We start from the raw sequence: 20,015 nt of genomic DNA, 5'->3' as shown, positions 1-20,015 counted from the left end.
GATGATTGCCGAGTTCTCAACAGTGATAGAGATATCAGATTGGTAAATACTATTGGCCGGTGGAAATATAATTAATTCTGTTTTGGAAATAATAAGATTTTACTCACCGGTAAATCTATTTCTCGTAGTCCGTAGTGGATGCTGGGACTCAGTAAGGACCATGGGGATTAGCGGCTCCGCGGGAGACTGGGCACAACTAAAGAAAGCTTTAGGACTACCTGGTGTGCACTGGCTCCTCCCACCAAGACCCTCCTCCAGACCTCAGTTAGGATACTGTGCCCGGAAGAGCTGACACAATAAGGAAGGATTTTGAATCCCGGGTAAGACTCATACCAGCCACACCAATCACACCGTATAACTCGTGATACTATACCCAGTTAACAGTATGAAATATAACTGAGCCTCTCAACAGATGGCTCAACAACAACCCTTTAGTTAGGCAATAACTATAAACAAGTATTGCAGACAATCCGCACTTGGGATGGCGCCCAGCATCCACTACGGACTACGAGAAATAGATTTACCGGTGAGTAAAATCTTATTTTCTCTGACGTCCTAAGTGGATGCTGGGACTCCGTAAGGACCATGGGGATTATACCAAAGCTCCCAAACGGGCGGGAGAGTGCGGATGACTCTGCAGCACCGAATGGGCAAACTCTAGGTCCTCCTCAGCCAGGGTGTCAAACCTGTAGAATTTAGCAAATGTGTTTGACCCCGACCAAGTAGCTGCTCGGCAAAGTTGTAGAGCCGAGACCCCTCGGGCAGCCGCCCAAGAAGAGCCCACTTTCCTCATGGAATGGGCTTTTACAGATTTAGGGTGCGGCAGTCCAGCCGCAGAATGTGCAAGTTGAATCGTGCTACAGATCCAGCGAGCAATCGTCTGCTTAGAAGCAGGAGCACCCAGCTTGTTGGGTGCATACAGGAGAAATAGCGAGTCAGTTTTCCTGACTCCAGCTGTCCTGGAAACATATACTTTTCAGGGCCCTGACTACGTCCAGTAACTTGGAATCCTCCAAGTCCCAAGTAGCCGCAGGCACCACAATAGGTTGGTTCACATGAAAAACTGATACCACCTTAGGAAGGAATTGGGAACGAGTCCTCAATTCCGCCTTATCCATATAAAATACAGATAAGGGCTTTTGTATGACAAAGCCACCAATTCTGATACACGCCTGGCCGACGCCAAGGCCCACAGAATGACCACTTTCCACGTGAGGCATTATAGCTCCACGGATTTAAGTGGCTCAACCCAATGTGACTTCAGGAAATCCAACACCACGTTGAGATCCCACGGTGCCACTAGAGGCACAAACGGGGGCTGACTATGCAGCACTCCCTTAACAAAAGTCTGAACTTCAGGCAGTGAAGCCAGTTCAATTTTGGAAGAAAATCGATAGAGCCGAAATCTGGACCTTAATGGAACCCAATTTTAGGCCCATAGTCACCTCTGACTGTAGGAAGTGAAGGAAACGGCCCAGCAGGAATTCCTCCATAGGGGCATTCCTGGCCTCACACCAAGCAACATATTTTCGCCATATGCGGTGATAATGGTTTGCGTTCACTTCTTTCCTAGCTTTAAATAGCGTAGGGATAACTTCCACCGGAATTCCCTTTTCCTTCAGGATCCGGCGTTCAACCGCCATGCCGTCAACGCAGCCGCGGTACGTCTTGGAACAGACAGGCCCCCTGCTGCAGCAGGTCCTGTCTGAGCGGCAGAGGCCATGGGTCCTCTGAGATCATTTCTTGGAGTTCTGGTTACCAAGCTCTTCTTGGCCAACCCGGAACAAGAGTAGTTCGTACTCCTCTCATTATTATTCTCATTACCCTGGGTAAGAGAGGCAGAGAAGGGAACACATTCACCGACTGGTACACCCACGGTGTTACCAGAGCGTCCACAGCTATCGCCTGAGGGTCCTTGACCTCGCGCAATATCTTTGTAACTTTTAGTTGAGGCGGGACGCCATCATGTCCACCTGTGGCCTTTCCCAACGGTGTACAATCATTTGGAAGACTTCTGGATGAAGTCCCCACTCTCCCGGGTGGAGGTCGTGTCTTCTGAGAAAGTCTGCTTCTCAGTTGTCCACTCCGGGAATGAACACTGCTGACAGTGCTAACACATGATTTTCCGCCCATCGGAGAATCCTTGTGGCTTCTGCCATCGCCATCCTGCTTCTTGTGCCGCCCTGTCGGTTTACATGAGCGACCGCCGTGATGTTGTCTGACTGGATCAGCACCGGCCGGTGTTGAAGCAGGGGTCTAGCCTGACTTAGGGCATTGTAAATTGCCTTTAGTTCCAGAATATTTATGTGTAGGGAAGTCTCCTGACTTTTCCATAGCCTTGGAAGTTTCTTCCCTGTGTGACTGCCCCCCAGCCTCGAAGGCTGGCATCCGTGGTCACCAGGACCCAGTCCTGTATGCCGAATCTGCGGCCCCCTAGAAGATGAGCACTCTGCAGCCACCACAACAGTGACACCCTGGCCCTTGGAGACAGGGTTATCCGCCGATGCATCTGAAGATGCGACCCGGACCACTTGTCCAACAGATCCCACTGGAAAATCCTTGCATGGGACCTGGCGAATGGAATTTCTTCGTAAGAAGCTACCATCTTTCCCAGGGCTCGCGTGCATTGATGCTATACGTATTAGGAGGTCTCTGTCTAGAGACAACAACTCCTTGGACTTCTCATCCGGGAGAAACCCTTTTTATACTGTTCTGTGTCCAGAACCATACCCAGGAACAGTAGACGCGTCGTAGGAACCAGCTGCGACTTTGGAATATTCAGAATCCAGCCGTGCTGTTGTAGCACTTCCCGAGATAGTGCTACTCCGACGAACAACTGCTCCCTGGACCTCGCCTTTATAAGGAGATCGTCCAAGTACGGGATAATTATTTCGGCCATTACCTTGGTAAATACCTCGGTGCCGGGGACAGACCAACGGCAACGTCTGGAATTGGTAATGACAATCCTGTACCACAATTTTGAGGTTCTCCTGGTGAAGAGGGTAAATAGGGACATGCAGGTAAGCATCCTTGATGTCCAGTGATACCATGAAATTCTCCAGGCTTGCAATAATCGCCCTGAGCGATTCCATTTTGAACTTGAACCTTCGTATATAAGTGTTCAATGCTTTCAATTTTAGAATGGGTCTCACCGAACCGTCTGGTTTCGGTACCACAACATTTTGGAATAGTAACCCCGGCCTTGTTGAAGGAGGGGTACCTTGATTTCACCTGCTGGAAGTACAGCTTGTGAATTTCCGCCAGTACTACCTTTCTCCGAGGGCAGCAGGCAAGGCTGATGTGAGGTAACGGCGAGGGGGAGTCGCCTCGAACTCCAGCCTGTATCCCTGTGATACTATTTGCAGAACCTAGGGATCCACCTGTGGGCAAGCCCACTGGTCCCTGAAGTTCCCGAGACGCGCCCCTACCGCACCTGTCTCCACCTGTGGAGCCCCAGCGTCATGCGGTGGACTCAGAGGAAGCGGGGGAAGATTTTTGATCCTGGGAACTGGCTGCTGGTGCAGTTTTTCCTTCTTCCCTTGTATCTGTGCAGAAAGGAAGCGCCTTTGACCCGCTTGCTTTTCTGAAGCCGAAAGGACTGTACCTGAAAATACGGTGCTTTCTTAGGCTGTGAGGAAACCTGAGGTAAAAAAATTTCTTCCCAGCTGTTGCTGTGGATACGAGGTCCCAGAGACCATCCCCAAACAATTCCTCACCCTTATAAGGCAGAATCTCCATGTGCCTTTTACAGGCAGCATCACCTGTCCACTGCCGGGTTTCTAATACCCTCCTGGCAGAATGGACATTGCATTAATTCTGGATGCCAGCCGGCAAATATCCCTTTGTGCATCCTTTATATATAAGACGAAGTCTTTAATATGCTCTATGTTAGCAAAATATTATCCCTGGACTAGAGTATTATATTATCTGACAGGGTATCAGAGCACGCTGCAGCAGCACTATTTATGCTGAGGCAATTGCAGGTCTCAGTATATAACCTGAGTGTGTATATACAGACTTCAGGATAGCCTCCTGCTTTTTATCAGCAGGTTCCTTCAAGGTGGCCGTATCCTAAGACGGCAGTGCCACCTTTTTTGACAAACGTGTGAGCGCCTTATCCACCCTAAGGGATATCTCCCCACGTGACCTATCCTCTGGCGGGAAAGGTTACGCCATCAGTAACTTTTTAGAAGTTACCAGTTTCTTATCGGGGGAACCCACGCTTCTTTACACACTTCATTCATTCATCTGATGGGGGAACAAAACACTGGCTGCTTTTTCTCCCCAAAAATAAAACCCCTTTTATGTGGTACTTGGGTTCATGTCAGAAATGCGTAACACATTTTTCATTGCCGAGATCATGTAACGGATGTTCCTAGTGGATTGTGTATATGTCTCAACCTCGTCGACACTGGAGTCAGACTCCGTGTCGACATCTGTGTCTGCCATCTGAGGTAACAGGCGTTTTTTGAGCCCCTGATGGCCTTTGAGACGCCTGGGCAGGCGCGGGCTGAGAAGCCGGCTGTCCCACAGCTGTTACGTCATACAGCCTTTTATGTAAGGAGTTGACATTGTCGGTTAATACCTTCCACCTATCCATCCATTCTGGTGTCGGCCCCACAGGGGGCGGCATCTTATTTATCGGCCTCTGCTCCGCCTCCACGTAACCTTCCTCATCCAACATGTCGACACAGCCGTACCGACACACCGCACACACACAGGGAATGCTCTGACTGAGGACAGGACCCCACAAAGTCCTTTGGGGAGACAGAGAGAGAGTATGCCAGCACACACCAGAGCGCTATATAATGCAGGGATTAACACTATAACTGAGTGATTTTTCCCCCAATAGCTGCTTGTATACATATATTGCGCCTAAATTTAGTGCCCCCCCTCTCTTTTTAACCCTTTGAGCCTGAAAACTACAGGGGAGAGCCCGGGGAGCTGTCTTCCAGCTGCACTGTGAAGAAAAAATGGCGCCAGTGTGCTGAGGGAGAAGCCCCGCCCCTTTTTCGGCTGACTTTTCTCCCGCTTTATTATGGATTCTGGCAGGGGTAATTTATCACATATATAGCCCTGGGACTATATATTGGGATGATTTGCCAGCCAAGGTGTCTTATATTGCCCTCAGGGCGCCCACCCCCAGCGCCCTGCACCCATCAGTGACCGGAGTGTGAGGTGTACATGAGGAGCAATGGCGCACAGCTGCAGTGCTGTGCGCTACCTTGGTGAAGACCGAAGTCTTCTGCCGCCGATTTTCCGGACTCTTCATGCTTCTGGCTCTGTAAGGGGGACGGCGGCGCGGCTCCGGGAACGAACACCAAGGTCGGGTCCTGCGGTCGATCCCTCTGGAGCTAATGGTGTCCAGTAGCCTAAGAAGCCCAAACTACCACCTGTTAGGTAGGTTCGCTTCTTCTCCCCTTAGTCCCTCGCTGCAGTGAATCTGTTGCCAGCAGATCTCACTGTAAAATAAAAAACCTAAATATACTTTCTTTCTAGGAGCTCAGGAGAGCCCCTAGTGTGCATCCAGCTCAGCCGGGCACAAGAATCTAACTGAGGTCTGGAGGAGGGTCTTAGTGGGAGGAGCCAGTGCCACCAGGTAGTCCTAAAGCTTTCTTTAGTTGTGCCCAGTCTCCTGCGGAGCCGCTAATCCCCATGGTCCTTACGGAGTCCCAGCATCCACTTAGGACGTCAGAGAAATTAAGTTTGAGGTGATGAGATGTCACCCAAGATGAAATGGCAGAAAGACATTCAGTGACACAGCCCAATACAGATGGTGACAAATAAGGGGAGGATAGGTAGATTTGAGTATCATTCGCATACAGATGATACTGAAATCTAAAAGAGCTGATTAGTTTACCAAGAGATGTGGTATAGATAGAGAAAAGCAGAGGACCTAAGACTGAGCCTTGCGGTACTCCAACTGAGAGAGGTAGCGAAGGAGAGGTGGAATCAGAGAAACGAACACTGAAGGAGCGATTAGATAGGTACGATAGGAACCAAAAAAGGGCTGTGTCTTTAAGACCTAGGGATTGTAGTGTCTGTATGAGAAGAGAGTGGTCAACAGTGTCAAAAGCAGCAGATTACTGATCCTGGGTAGATTGCAATAATGCAGTTCCTGCAGAATATCAGGTTGCCGGCCACTGGGCTAATCTATCTATCTATCTATCTATCTATCTATCTATCTATCTATCTATCTATCTATCTATCTATCTATCTATCTATCTATCTATCTATCTATCTATCTATCTATCTATCCATCCATCTACCTTTATCTATCTCAGATGGAATACTACTATTTACAGGGGGTCTCCACAATTGCTGCAACTGCAATTTGGGGCCGCCCCCCAGCAAGCTACAGAAGGGATTATCACTTTCAGGTAATATCACCCCCCCCCCCCCCCCAGCAATTTAGTGAAGAAGCAGCATGACAAATTCCCTGACAAATGTCTGAGTAAAGACTCCGTGAATAAGGAGATTCGATCCCGCGGGACGAATATTATATATAATAGTTCTGGACACTGAATATAATACTTTATCTTGACTATCTAGTATACTATCTAGTACAAAGTATAGTCAAAATTGGCACTTAGTCAAAATCGTACATAGACAAAATCTCAAGCACAGATAGTCAAAATCTGTACAATCTGTGCTATCTGGGCTTTGGGGGAGTTCAAGGGAAATCTCATAGACAAAATCGAACATAGCAGGGATCTCACCATGTGTACACACCTTTAGAGATGTATTAGTTGTGTGATAAATATAAACCCTACAGGGGAATTCAGTTATCCGCTGGCTTTTAGGATAAGAGCACAGAGCTATTCAATTACTGCCTAGATATTTACACAACTGTAATATTTTTTACTTTAGTTCTCTTTAAAGTCAAAATAAATAAAGTTTGTAAAACAAAATGCATAAGAAATGGCTTGGTACTGTACAAATAGTGTTTTGGGGCCACAGACTAACCCCAAACACACTTTGGGGAGTAAACATGACTATCAGTGAATTGAACCTGACAACCCTTTGCCTCTCAGCCAAGTACATACGCCGGCGCCTTGGGATGGGCTGGAACCTGGGAAAAGCACCTGTGATTGACTGAGCGGCAATCGCTTGTCTGGGTCTATTCAGTTCACTGTCATATCGCAGTGGATGCTCCTACGGATCAGTTGCGTCTGTCTCATAGGATTTGTTACTTCATTTCCAATAGTATTACATCAAGGATGATATTCCCCGAGGAATCTCCTGTTTCATTAAGTGGTAACGGGGGTTTCTAGGGGGAACGGCGGTTTTCCAATAAAAATGAGTGCAACTTTCATGCTGGTGTTTGTAGTTCCACTAGCTCCGGCATGCAAGGACATGTAATAGCTGGAACCACTGGGGTACTGTAATTCCCCCTCTAGTAGAATATTACCCTACACAGCCCCTCAGTGGGAGATGCATCAAACCATAGAGAGAGATAAAGTAGAGAAACTGACCATAGCAACCATCTCTCTCTAAGGTTTGATACACCTCCCCCTCAGTGCTTTTCAGTGTTATGGCTGGTGGGCCTTTGTTGCAGGATACTCGAAATAGAGTTGATACAAAAAAAAACACTTCTCCCTTTAGTAAAACTTTATATTATATATTTATCATAATTACGTATCAATTAATGCTATTACTATAAGATTCGTGGTTGTTTCTCTAATTTATTACAAATCTATAGAGGGCCACAGGAGTAGCAGAGGGAACACATTAGAATCAGTGTAAGGATACCTCCGACCTGTACAGATTTTGGTGGGACAGTTCCAGTTGGTGTACCTATAGGGGTGGGGCTTACATGACAGTGGGCGTGGTTTCACAAAATAAGCATTTCTGGGCCAGGATTGGGTGGATTGGGATGCGGCTTATTTTGTTTTGATTTAGCATGTGTACATGTTGGGAGGAATGCTATGAGTGTGTGTGCTACAGAAGCACATCCATTGTGAGAACGGTGGGATACGGTTGTAAGTTTCCATAATAAACAGTTTTATAAATTTACTTGGATTCTACACATACAACAACCACAGCACGTCTGGTGTGTTCCTCTGACACATTCTCACAGACATTTCACCCAGGGGATCCAGTGGAAAAGCCAAAATAGGCTGAGCACCCTTGGCGGATCTACCTTGTCTCCTTCCCAATGGCGAGCTCTCATCCGGCTCTACATCAGAGGCGGAGTCAGCTGAGAGCTCGGCACCAGGGAGGAGAGAGAGGTTGCAGCAACCCTAAGGACAAGGTGTGGGAGTTCCGGGGGTCAGTTACCCAAATCGCCAACCTCCTGGATCTTCCCGTTGCTGAGCACCCAGACCCTGGGACCTCTTATACACCACTGGGACCTATTCAAGCACGACACCTAAAGGGGCAATGGGCCTAATTCATATTTGTATGCAAGCCCGATAGTTTACATACAAATACGATGTTTGGGGGTCTGAGCATAAGCAGAACAGGTCTTGTGATATCGCTCGCAGCCCCCTGTCAGTCACAGCAGTTTGGGTGGCGGCACCCGGCATTGTTCTTCATAATGGGGGTGCACTGCTCCCATTTTGTAGGCGTGATGGGTCTAGGTTCTGCGCCGTCGGATGCAAACTTCCTGGACCCGGGTGTCCGGATCCTACGGCCAGCCTAATAAAGCATCAGCTTACGCAGGCTGGCCGGTGCCTGAAACCACTGCGAATAGTGACCGATGGTCGCCTCAGACGCAGCACTTGGATCTCACAAATGCAAACTGAAGGCGTCTATCTCCTACAGACGCCTCCTGCTGCCGTTGAATTTTAATGCCACTGAATTGCACAAACGCTTCCTTGCAGCTGTGCAATGCCTCCCAAACATGAATTAGGCCCAATATTAGTAGGTACCATCCCAAGGGTAATGTCTGTATATCTATTACACTTTACCAAATGATATTTCCTGGCAGTGCATCAGTTTCACGTAAAAAATTTGATTTTAGGTACATACCGTCCATCTCTCTGTGCCGCTCCCCCTTCCGTGACAGTTTTAACAAATATTCCAAGTTTTTCCAGCCCTGTGTCTGCTCCAACACCCATTCCGATAATACTGACCCCCAGACCTTCTTCATCTGCAAAGGAAATTGGGGTGATTAAGCAAATAGAGGCAATAGCTTCTAATAAAGGGGCATTATCACTGTAAAAACAACAGCGAGCATTTATGGAAACTGGAGAACAGGAAAGAAATGCTGTATCCCTTGGCAACCAATGAGATGCTAATATATTTATTCTAGTGTAGTCTAGAAAATTACAACAAGCATTTAACTGTGGCTAATATTGTTGATGTACCAGTGGAGAAGTTGCCCATAGCAACCAAATAAGCTTCTACCTAGCATTTTATAGAATGTACTTAATAAATGCAACCTCAAACCTGATTGGTTGCTATGGGCAACTTCTCCACTCTTTGAAACATCAACCCAGTGTTCTAAAATGTACCAGTAACCACTTGCAGTGGCTACAGTCATTGTATAGATAAATTTGTATGAGGATGCTGTCTATCAATTCACTAGGAACCATCAGACACCACCCAAAAGGGTAACGATAAAATGCATGTGTAAAATGAGATGAGGCATTCAGTGCCTCATGCCTTAATGATGCTACTAACTCCAGTGAATTAGTAGAGTGAATAATTTTTTTCCACTTGGTTAAAGCAATGGGTACGTTTAGTAACAACCTAGCAGTGAAAGCAGCGTGTCAGGTTCCATATTTGTTAATAAAATCATCTAATCTAACAAAAGATCTTTATGCAGAATACCCTATACAGAAATCTTTATTTTTAGTAAAGGTGACACAGCCCTTAGTACATGATCAGTAACAGTATGGTCATCCACATGTGCAGCAAAAATGCCCATTCTGCAGAAAATAAAAACAGATTTAAATTCTAAAACTGTTCTCAAAACTAAAAAACGTTCTCAGTACTAAATGAAACAAAAAAACACAGATCTCCATACTAACATTTGTGCTCAATACTAAAACCAGAATTCAATACTAAAGGGGTCAATTCAATTAGATGTAAGGTGGAGGTGTTGCCTACGTAACAGCAGGGAAACGTCGCTGACGGCCCAGCATCTTACCCCCTCATGGTCCGATCTCACCCCGGACTCATGGACTTTTGTACACAGCCCTACGGGGCTTCTAACAAACATCTGCGAGTCTAGCGGTACCGTAAGTTCTGCATATAGCCACACTGACTCGCGTCCATGAGCAATTCGCTTCTAATTCAATCAGCTCCAAAAATTGTTGGGACATGCTATCATTAATGACGAATATGGGTAAGGCAACACAATATTCGACAGGGCAGTATGGTAAGGAAATATTAAGTCGCAGATGACCAATAGACAAAGTACAGGACAAGCAAAGGAAAAAAATATTAAACATTTAAGAAGTATAAATGTAGCGAGAAATTAAGTAGGTACATGTACATAAGACAAATTAGGTAAAATACTGTGGGCGGAATGAAATTATCCACGGTCTGGGGCTATCCAATTAGCCTTGAAGCGAGGAGTTATCAGGGATTTTTTTCACCTGCCTTAGCAGGTCGGGAAAAAACAGGATTTTAATACCTACCAGTAAATCCTTTTCTCCTAGTCTGTAGAGGATGCTGGGGTCCATTTCAGTACCATGGGGTATAGACGGTTCCGCAGGAGCCATGGGCACTTTAAGACTTTTTCAGAGTGTGAACTGGCACCTCCCTCTATGCCCTTCCTCCAGACCTCAGTATAGGAACTGTGTCCAGGGAGACGGACAATTCGAGAAAGGATTTACTTTAAAGCTAGTGGTGAGATTCATACCAGCTCACACTTCAACCATGTCGCACAACATGGCATTCAACATAACACATGCCAACGAGCATGACCATTTCAGCAACGTGCTGAAACCAAATTTAACACTACACTTGTGTAAACTATAACAATAACTACTGCAGGTAAGTACGCACTGGGCTAGGTGCCCATCATCCTCTACGGACTAGGAGAAAAATCCTGTTTTCTCATACGTTCTAGAGGATGCTGGGGTCCATTCCAGTACCATGGGGTTATACCAAAGCTCCAGTACGGGCGGGAGAGTGCGGATGTTCCTGCAGAACCGATTGACCAAACTTTAGGTCATCAGCGGCCAAGGTGTCAAACTTGTAAAACTTTTCAAATGTGTTTGCCCCTGACCAAGTAGCAGCTCGGCAAAGCTGCAATGCCGAGACTCCCCGGGCAGCCGCCCAAGAGGCGCCCACCCTTCTTGAAGAATGGGCATTCACCGAAATCGGTACTTGGTGGAATGAGCGTGCTGAATCGTGCATCTGATCCAGCGCGCAATCGTCTGCTTAGAAGCAGGGCACCCAATCTTGTTGGGAACATACAGGACAAACAGTTCCTCTTTTTTCCTTATCCGAGCTGTTCTCGTGACATAAATACTCAAAGCTCTGACCACATCCAGAGACTTTGAAACAGCTGAGGTGTCAGTAGCCACTGGCATCACAATAGGTTGGTTCACATGGAAAGAAGAAACCACCTTTGGAAGAAATTGCTGACGAGTTCTTAGCTCAGCCCTATCTTCATGGAAGATCAAATAAGGGCTCTTGTGAGACAAGGCCCCTAACTCAGACACCCGCCTTGCGGATGCCAAGGCCAACAGCATGACCACTTTCCAAGTAAGAAACTTTAACTCGACCTCTTGGAGAGGTTCAAACCAATCTGATTTAAGGAACTGCAACATCACATTAAGATCCCATGGTGCCGTTGGAGGCACAAAAGGAGGTTGGATGTGCAGAACCCCCTTCACGAACGTCTGAACTTCCGGAAGAGAAGCCAATTGTTTCTGAAAGAAAATGGACAAAGCCGAAATTTGGACCTTGATTGAACCCAATCTTAAGCCTGCATCCACAACTGCCTGAAGAAATTGGAGAAAACGTCAACTGAAATTCTTCCGTTGGAGCCTTCTTGGTTTCACACCAAGACACATATTTTCTCCAAATACGGTGGTAATGTCTAGACGTTACTCCTTTCCTGGCCTGAATAAGCGTGGGAATGACTTCCTTGGGAATACCTTTTTGGGCTAGGATCCGGCGTTCAACAGCCATGCCGTCAAACGTAGCCGCGGTAAGTCTTGATACACGCACGGCCCCTGCTGAATCAGGTCCTCGCGAAGAGGAACAGGCAGAGGATCTTCTATGATTAACTCCTGAAGATCTGGATACCAAGTCCTCCTTGGCCAGTCTGGGACAATGAGGATCGCTCGAACCTTTGTTCTTCTTATGATCTTGAGAACTTTTGGTAATTAGTGGAAGTGGAGGGAACACATACACCGACTGAAACACCCACTGGGTCACTAGTGCATCCACTGCTATTGCTTGCGGGTCTCTCGACCTGGAACAATATCTCAGAAGCTTCTTGTTGAGACAAGATGCCATCATGTCTACTTGAGGAACTCCCCAACGACCTGTCACCTCTGCGAAGACTTCTTGGTGGAGGCCCCATTCTCCTGGGTGGAGATCATTTATGCTGAGGAAGTCCGCTTCCCAGTTGTCCACTCCCGGAATGAAAATTGCTGATAGAGCTCTTGCATGTCTTTCTGCCCAGAGGAGAATCTTTGTCACCTCTGCCATTGCCGCTCTGCTTTTCGTTCCGCCCTGACGGTTTATGTACGCCACTGCTGTTACATTGTCTGACTAGATCTGTATGGGTAGATCTTGAAGAAGATGCACCGCTTGTAGAAGGCCGTTGTAAAGGGCTCTTAACTCCAGAATGTTTATGTGAAGATAGGCTTCTTGACTTGACCATCTTCCTTGGAAGTTTTCCCCTTGCATGACTGCTCCCCATTCTCGGAGACTTGCATCCGTGGTCACTAGGATCCAGTCTTGAATCCCGAACCTGCGTCCCTCTAGGAGGTGAGAACTGTGTAGTCACCACAGGAGCGAAATTCTGGCTTTTGTCGACAGGATTATCTTCTGATGCATGTGTAGATGCGATCTGGACCACTTGTCCAATAGGTCCCACTGGAATACTCTGGCATGGAATCGGCCGAACTGTAGAGCCTCGTAGGCTGCTACCATCTTCCCCAACAAACGTATGCATTGATGAATCGACACCTTTGTTGGTTTTAGAATTTGTTTGACCATCCTCTGTATTTCCAGAGCCTTTTCTACTGGAAGAAATACCCTCTGTACTTCTGTGTCCAGTATCATTCCCAGAAATTATAATCTTCTCGTCGGTTTCAATTCAGACTTTGGAAAATTTATGATCCAACCAAGCTGCTGGAGCACTGTCAGGGAGAGTGCAATGCTCTGCACCAACCTTTCTCTGGACCGTGCCTTTATCAGGAGATCGTCCAGGTAAGGAATTATGTTGACTCCTTGTTTGCGAAGGAGAACCATCATTTCCGCCATCACCTTGGTAAATACCCTCGGTGCCGTGGATAGCCCGAACGGTAATGTCTGAAATTGGTAATGATAATCCTGTACTGCGAATCTCAAATAAGCTTGATGTGGAGCATAGTTTGGAACATGTAAGTAGGCATCGTTTATGTTCACTGACACCATGAATTCCTTCTCCTCCAGACTGGAAATCACTGTCCTTAGAGATTCCATCTTGAATTTGAACTATTTTAGGTAGAGATTCAGTGTTTTCAGGTTTAGAATCAGTCTGACCGAGCCGTCCGGCTTCGGTACTACAAAAAGGCTTGAATAAAAACGTCTCCTTGTTGTGACAAGGGAACCAGGACAATTACGTGATCCTGACATAATCTTTGTATCGCTTCTGTTACCTCATTTGTCTGGAAGAGAAGCTGGTAAGGCTGATTTGAAAAATCGGCAAGGGGGAATGTCTTGAAACTCTAAATTGTACCCCTGGGACACTATTTGTAAGATCCAGGGGTCCAGGTCCGATTGAACCCAAATCGGACTGAAGAGTTTCAGACGCGCCCCCACCTGAGCGGACTCCCGCGAGGGAGCCCCAGCGTCATGCTGAAGTTTTTGCGGAGACAGAGGCTGATTTCTGCTCCTGTGATCCTGGAGACGCTGTGGACTTTTTACCTTTTCCCCTTCCTCTACCTGCAAAGAAAGGGGAGCCTTTGCCCTTTTTGTATTTATTGGGCCGAAAGGACTGCATCTGAGAGTGATGTGTCTTTTTTGGCGGCGCTGGTGCAGATGGCAGAAATGTCGACTTACCTGCGGTAGCCGCAGAAACTAAGGCATCCAGTCGATCCCCAAACAACTCCTCGTCCTTGTACGGTAGAGCCTCCATATTTCTTTTGGAGTCTGCGTCTGCATTCCATTGACGAATCCATAACGCCCTACGTGCTGAAATCGCCATGGTAGCGGCTCTTGATCCCAAGAGACCAAAATCTTTCATGGCTTCCAGCATGTTAGCTGCAGCGTCCTTGATATGACCTAACGTTAGGAGTATCTCGTCTTTATCTACCGTGTCAATGTCTGTTGACAAGTTTTCTGACCACTTTTCTATAGCACTACTCATCCACGCACAGGCAATGGTAGGTCTGAGTAATGTCCCATTGGTCACATAAATAGATTTCAATGTTGTCTCTAACATGCGGACTGCCGGCTCCTTTAATGAAGCTGTCCCAGGCGCAGGGAGAATCACCTTTTTTGTTAACCTTGACAGGGCACTGTCTAAAATGGGAGGCGACTCCCACCTTTTCCTGTCTTCTGCAGGAAAGGGATAAGCTGCCTGAATTCTTTTGGGAATCTGGAATTTCTTTTCACGGTTTTCCCAGACTCCTTCGAAGAGTCTGTTCGGTTCATAAGATGGAGGGAAAGTTACATCAGGTTTCTTTTCTTTATTAAAGTAAGCCTTCTCCTGTGGTAAGGGAGGGGGCTCTGTAACCTCTAACACTTCCCTGATAGCAACAATCATGTATTGAATGCTTTTTGCTAATTTTGGATTAATTCCCCTGGAATCACTAGCGTCGACACAGGAATCAGAGTCCGTGTCGGTATCATTCTGTACTACTTGTGCGAATGACCTTTTTTGGGAACCAGAGGGGTCCCCCGTGGATGAAAAGGCAGGATTATTAAAATTCACGTCTTCCACGGATTTTCTCCAGTTTTCTGCATGAGAATCAGATCTATCTAATCTCTTACTAATATGACTCACACTATCACGTAAATCTTTCACCCACTCAGGCTCGTGCTGCGACGGCATGCCACCACATTACATCCTTGTGTCCTAAAATGGCTTCCTCAGGGGAAGAACTCCCTGCCTCAGACATGTCACACACGTGCAAAATCACACCACAGACACTCCGGGGTATAACTGGAGACAGACCCACAGTAAAATCTGTCAGAGGAACACAGAAAGGAATTGCCAGCTCACAGCTCAGCGCCAAATAAAAAAATCCCTGTGTATCATCTTTTATACACAGAGACCTTTCAAGCGCTTATATATTGTCAATAATAGGTTTCAGCACCTAAATATTACACTCGCCCCACCCCCTTTTTGCTCCCTGATACTTGATCAGATGTGGAGAGGAGGATCAGCATGTCTTCCCCTACTGCCGCTGGGAGGAAATGGTACCGATAAGTGTGCTGGCTGCCTGAGGAAGAAGCTCCGCCCCTGTAATGGCGCGCTTCCCCCTCAAGCTTCACATACAATATTTATACAGGCGGGGGTGTAGGACCCCGAAAAAAACAAAGTATGCTACCTTTTGCCAGTGAGGGTAGGTTCATGCAGCTCAGGGCGCCCCCCCCCCCCCCCCCCCCCCGCGCCCTGCACCCCACTGGGCACTGTCTAAGTGGAGAGCATGTTCGCGCAGCACCTTATGCCGTCACAATGGCTGGAGGTCCCTCTCTGCAGATCTCCGGTAACCCTACTCACCAGTCTTCTGACTTCTGGCTTTGTTAGGGGGGTGACGGCGTGCTGTGGGAGTGAGCGCATAACCGCAGCTAGTGTTCAGTACCCTTCAGGAGCTAATGGTGTCCTGCCAGCAGAAGCAGAGCCATGAAACTACATAGGAAGTTGGTTCCTGCTTCTCCCCCTAAGTCCCACGAAGCAGGGAGGCTGTTGCCAGCAGTCTCCCTGTAAAATAAAAAACCTAAGTAAAGTCTTTTAGCAGAACTCTGTAGAGCTCCACCAGAGTGCGACCAGTCTTCCTGGGAACATTTTCTAAACTGAGGTCTGGAGGAGGGGCATAGAGGGAGGAGCCAGTTCACACACCGAAAAAGTCTTAAAGTGCCCATGGCTCCTGCGGAACCGTCTATACCCCATGGTACTGAAATGGACCCCAGCATCCTCTAGGATGTATGAGAAAAAATAATCACCGATAAACATCAGATTAACAGGTGCAGCAACCCGGTTAACACGCAAATCCGTTTACTTTTCACGGAATCTGTGTGTTAAACCCATTTACTTTAATAAACTTTAAAAAAGCCGTCGGGTGAAATAGGGTGTGCAACTGAATAGCCACGGATGTTCCCCTTTTCACCCGTGAAAAGTTTTCATGGGTAATTGAATCCTCCCCTGTATATAACAAAGAAGTGTCTAAAATATGCAAGCAGCATGACACAAGAGTGCATCGGTGGACAAGGAACTTCCCAATTACTGGTTCATTCTGCTGCCTAATTTGGGCATTTTAGACATAAGTTGGCAAAGCCTCTGTGCATGTGTTGTCCCAAAACAATCAGTATAATGCTATTGTCATTATGATTGGGTCAGACGTCAACTCTTGCTGGCAATGGCGGTATCAGCTTGTGCTTACTATCAGTGGCTGTCGGCTCATGGTCTACACAAAAGTATTACACAAATGCTTGAAAAATATAATAATGCATTAATACGTAAGGCCATAAAAATGCTAGTGGCACCAAGATGCCAATATCAGCTCCAGCTCCAAGCAGAAATCCCTGGGTACTATAGGATTCAGTTCACGGGCACTGAACCAATCAATGCCATCCTTGCCCACTGCTCTGCAGTACAGAGATGTCCCCTGCTGCTCATTTGTTACAGACTGATGTTGGAGCTTCTCCGTGGCTGCATTATCTGGTAATGTGGAGTCTATTCATGAAGCAGCGAAAAGTGTGGAGAAGTCAGCCAGTGGAGACGTTACCCATGGCAACCAATCAGCTGCTACGTATAATTTTATAGAATGTATATTATAAATGTTACCTCAACACTGATTGGTTGCTATGGGCAACTTCTCCACAGGCTCACTTCTCCACACTTTTCAATGCTTCATGAATAGACCCCTAATTCTGTTGCCCCAGTGTGGGAGCAGAACCACCAGACGGGTCTGTTAGGTGTGCTAGCTTACATCAGACAAACGATAATAAGATTTTACTCACCGGTAATTCTATTTCTCGTAGTCCGTAGTGGATGCTGGGGACTCCGTAAGGACCATGGGGAATAGACGGGCTCCGCAGGAGACTGGGCACTCTAAAGAAAGATTCAGTACTACCTGGTGTGCACTGGCTCCTCCCTCTATGCCCCTCCTCCAGACCTCAGTTAAGGAAACTGTGCCCGGAAGAGCTGACATTACAAGGAAAGGATTTTGGAATCCAGGGTAAGACTCATACCAGCCACACCAATCACACCGTATAACTTGTAATAAACTTACCCAGTTAACAGTATGAACAACAACTGAGCATCACTTAACCGATGCTACATAACCATAACCCCTTGTTAAGCAATAACTATATACACATATTGCAGAAAGTCCGCACTTGGGACGGGAGCCCAGCATCCACTACGGACTACGAGAAATAGAATTACCTGTGAGTAAATTCTTATTTTCTCTAACGTCCTAGTGGATGCTGGGGACTCCGTAAGGACCATGGGGATTATACCAAAGCTCCCAAACGGGCGGGAGAGTGCGGATGACTCTGCAGCACCGAATGGGCAAACACAAGGTCCTCCTCAGCCAGGGTATCAAACTTGTAGAATTTTGCAAATGTGTTTGAACCCGACCAAGTAGTAGCTCGGCAAAGCTGTAATGCCGAGACCCCACGGGCAGCCGCCCAAGAAGAGCCCACCTTCCTTGTGGAATGGGCTTTCACTGATTTTGGATGCGGCAATCCAGCCGCAGAATGAGCCTGCTGAATCGTATTACAGATCCAGCGAGCAATGGTTTGCTTTGAAGCAGGAGCACCCAGCTTGTTGGATGCATACAGGATAAACAGCGAGTCAGTTTTCCTGACTCCAGCTGTCCTGGCAACATAGATCTTCAAAGCCCTGACTACATCAAGCAACTTGGAATCCTCCAAGTCACGAGTAGCCGCAGGCACCACAATGGGTTGGTTCAAATGAAAAGATGACACCACCTTTGGCAGAAACTGCGGACGAGTCCGCAATTCTGCCCTATCCATATGGAAAACCAGATAGGGGCTTTTACATGACAAAGCCGCCAATTCTGACACACGCCTAGCTGAGGCTAAGGCCAACAGCATGACCACTTTCCACGTGAGATACTTTAGCTCCACTGTCTTAAGTGGCTCAAACCAGTGGGATTTCAGGAAACCCAAGACCACGTTAAGATCCCAAGGTGCCACTGGTGGCACAAAAGGAGGCTGAATATGCAGCACTCCCTTAACAAACGACTGAACCTCAGGCAGTGAAGCCAGTTCTTTTTGAAAGAAAATGGATATGGCCGAAATCTGGACCTTTATGGACCCTAATTTTAGACCCATAGTCACACCTGACTGTAGGAAGTGCAGGAATCGACCCAGCTGGAATTCCTCTGTAGGGGCCTTCCTGGCCTCACACCAATCAACATATTTTTGCCATATACGGTGATAATGTTTTGCTGTCACGTCCTTCCTAGCCTTTATCAGCGTAGGAATAACTGCATCCGGAATGCCCTTTTCTGCTAGGATCCGGCGTTCAACCGCCATGCCGTCAAACGCAGCCGCGGTAAGTCTTGGAACAGACGACAGGGCCCCTGTTGCAACAGGTTCTGTCTGAGAGGCAGAGGCCATGGGTCCTCTGTGAGCATTTCTTGCAGTTCCGGGTACCAAGTCCTTCTTGGCCAATCCGGAACAATGAGTATAGTTCTCACTCCTCTTTTTCTTACGATTCTCAGTACCCTGGGTATGAGAGGAAGAGGAGGAAACACATAGACCGACTGGAATACCCACGGTGTCACCAGTGCGTCCACAGCTATCGCCTAAGGGTCCCTTGACCTGGCGCAATACCTCTTTAATTTTTTGTTGAGGCGGGACGCCATCATGTCAACCTGTGGCAGTTCCCATCGATTTACAATCTGCGTGAAGACTTCTTGATGAAGTCCCCACTCTCCTGGGTGGAGGTCGTGTCTGCTGAGGAAGTCTGCTTCCCAGTTGTCCACTCCCGGAATGAACACTGCTGACAGTGCTTGCACGTGATTCTCCGCCCAACGAAGAATCCTGGTGGCTTCCGCCATTGCCACCCTGCTACTTGTGCCGCCCTGGCGGTTTACATGAGCGACTGCCGTGATGTTGTCTGATTGAATCAGCACTGGTTGGTCTCGAAGCAGAGGCTCCGCTTGACTCAGGGCGTTGTATATGGCCCGTAGCTCCAGGATATTTATGTGCAGACAAGTCTCCTGACTTGACCACAGCCCTTGGAAGTTTCTTCCTTGAGTGACTGCCCCCCACCCTCGGAGGCTTGCATCCGTGGTCACCAGGACCCAGTCCTGTATGCCGAATCTGCGGCCCTCGAGGAGGTGAGCACCTTGTAGCCACCACAGAAGAGACACCCTGGCCCTGGGGGACAGGGTGATCATCCGATGCATCTGAAGATGCGATCCGGACCACTTGTCCAGCAGATCCCACTGAAAGATCCTCGCATGGAACCTGCCGAAGGGAATGGCTTCGTATGACGCCACCATCTTTCCCAGGACTCGTGTGCAGTGATGCACCGACACCTGTTTTGGCTTTAGGAGGTCTCTGACCGGAGTCACGAGCTCCTGAGCCTTCTCCTCCGGGAGAAACACCTTCTTCTGGTCTGTGTCCACAATCATGCCCAGGAAGGGCAGACGCGTCGCAGGAATCAGCTGCGACTTTGGAATGTTCAGAATCCA

General features: G+C 47.5%; 1 protein-coding gene across 2 annotated transcripts in view; it reads right to left on the bottom strand.

Moving 5' to 3' along the window:
* The window catches only part of PPP1R9A (protein phosphatase 1 regulatory subunit 9A), a 367,558-nt gene that overhangs the window by 190,123 nt on the left and 157,420 nt on the right, over positions 1-20,015 (bottom strand). For both annotated transcript variants that reach the window (XM_063921405.1, XM_063921406.1), the window contains exon 4: positions 8,974-9,094. In XM_063921405.1, coding sequence (XP_063777475.1) covers positions 8,974-9,094 — 121 coding nt within the window. The remainder of the gene's footprint in view (positions 1-8,973; positions 9,095-20,015) is intronic.

Source organism: Pseudophryne corroboree, chromosome 5, assembly GCF_028390025.1.
Source record: "Pseudophryne corroboree isolate aPseCor3 chromosome 5, aPseCor3.hap2, whole genome shotgun sequence".
In the NCBI taxonomy this organism is placed as follows: Eukaryota; Metazoa; Chordata; class Amphibia; order Anura; family Myobatrachidae; genus Pseudophryne; species Pseudophryne corroboree.
The sequence above is the reverse complement of the archived record's forward strand: the minus strand, read 5'-3'. Positions and strand labels throughout refer to the sequence as shown.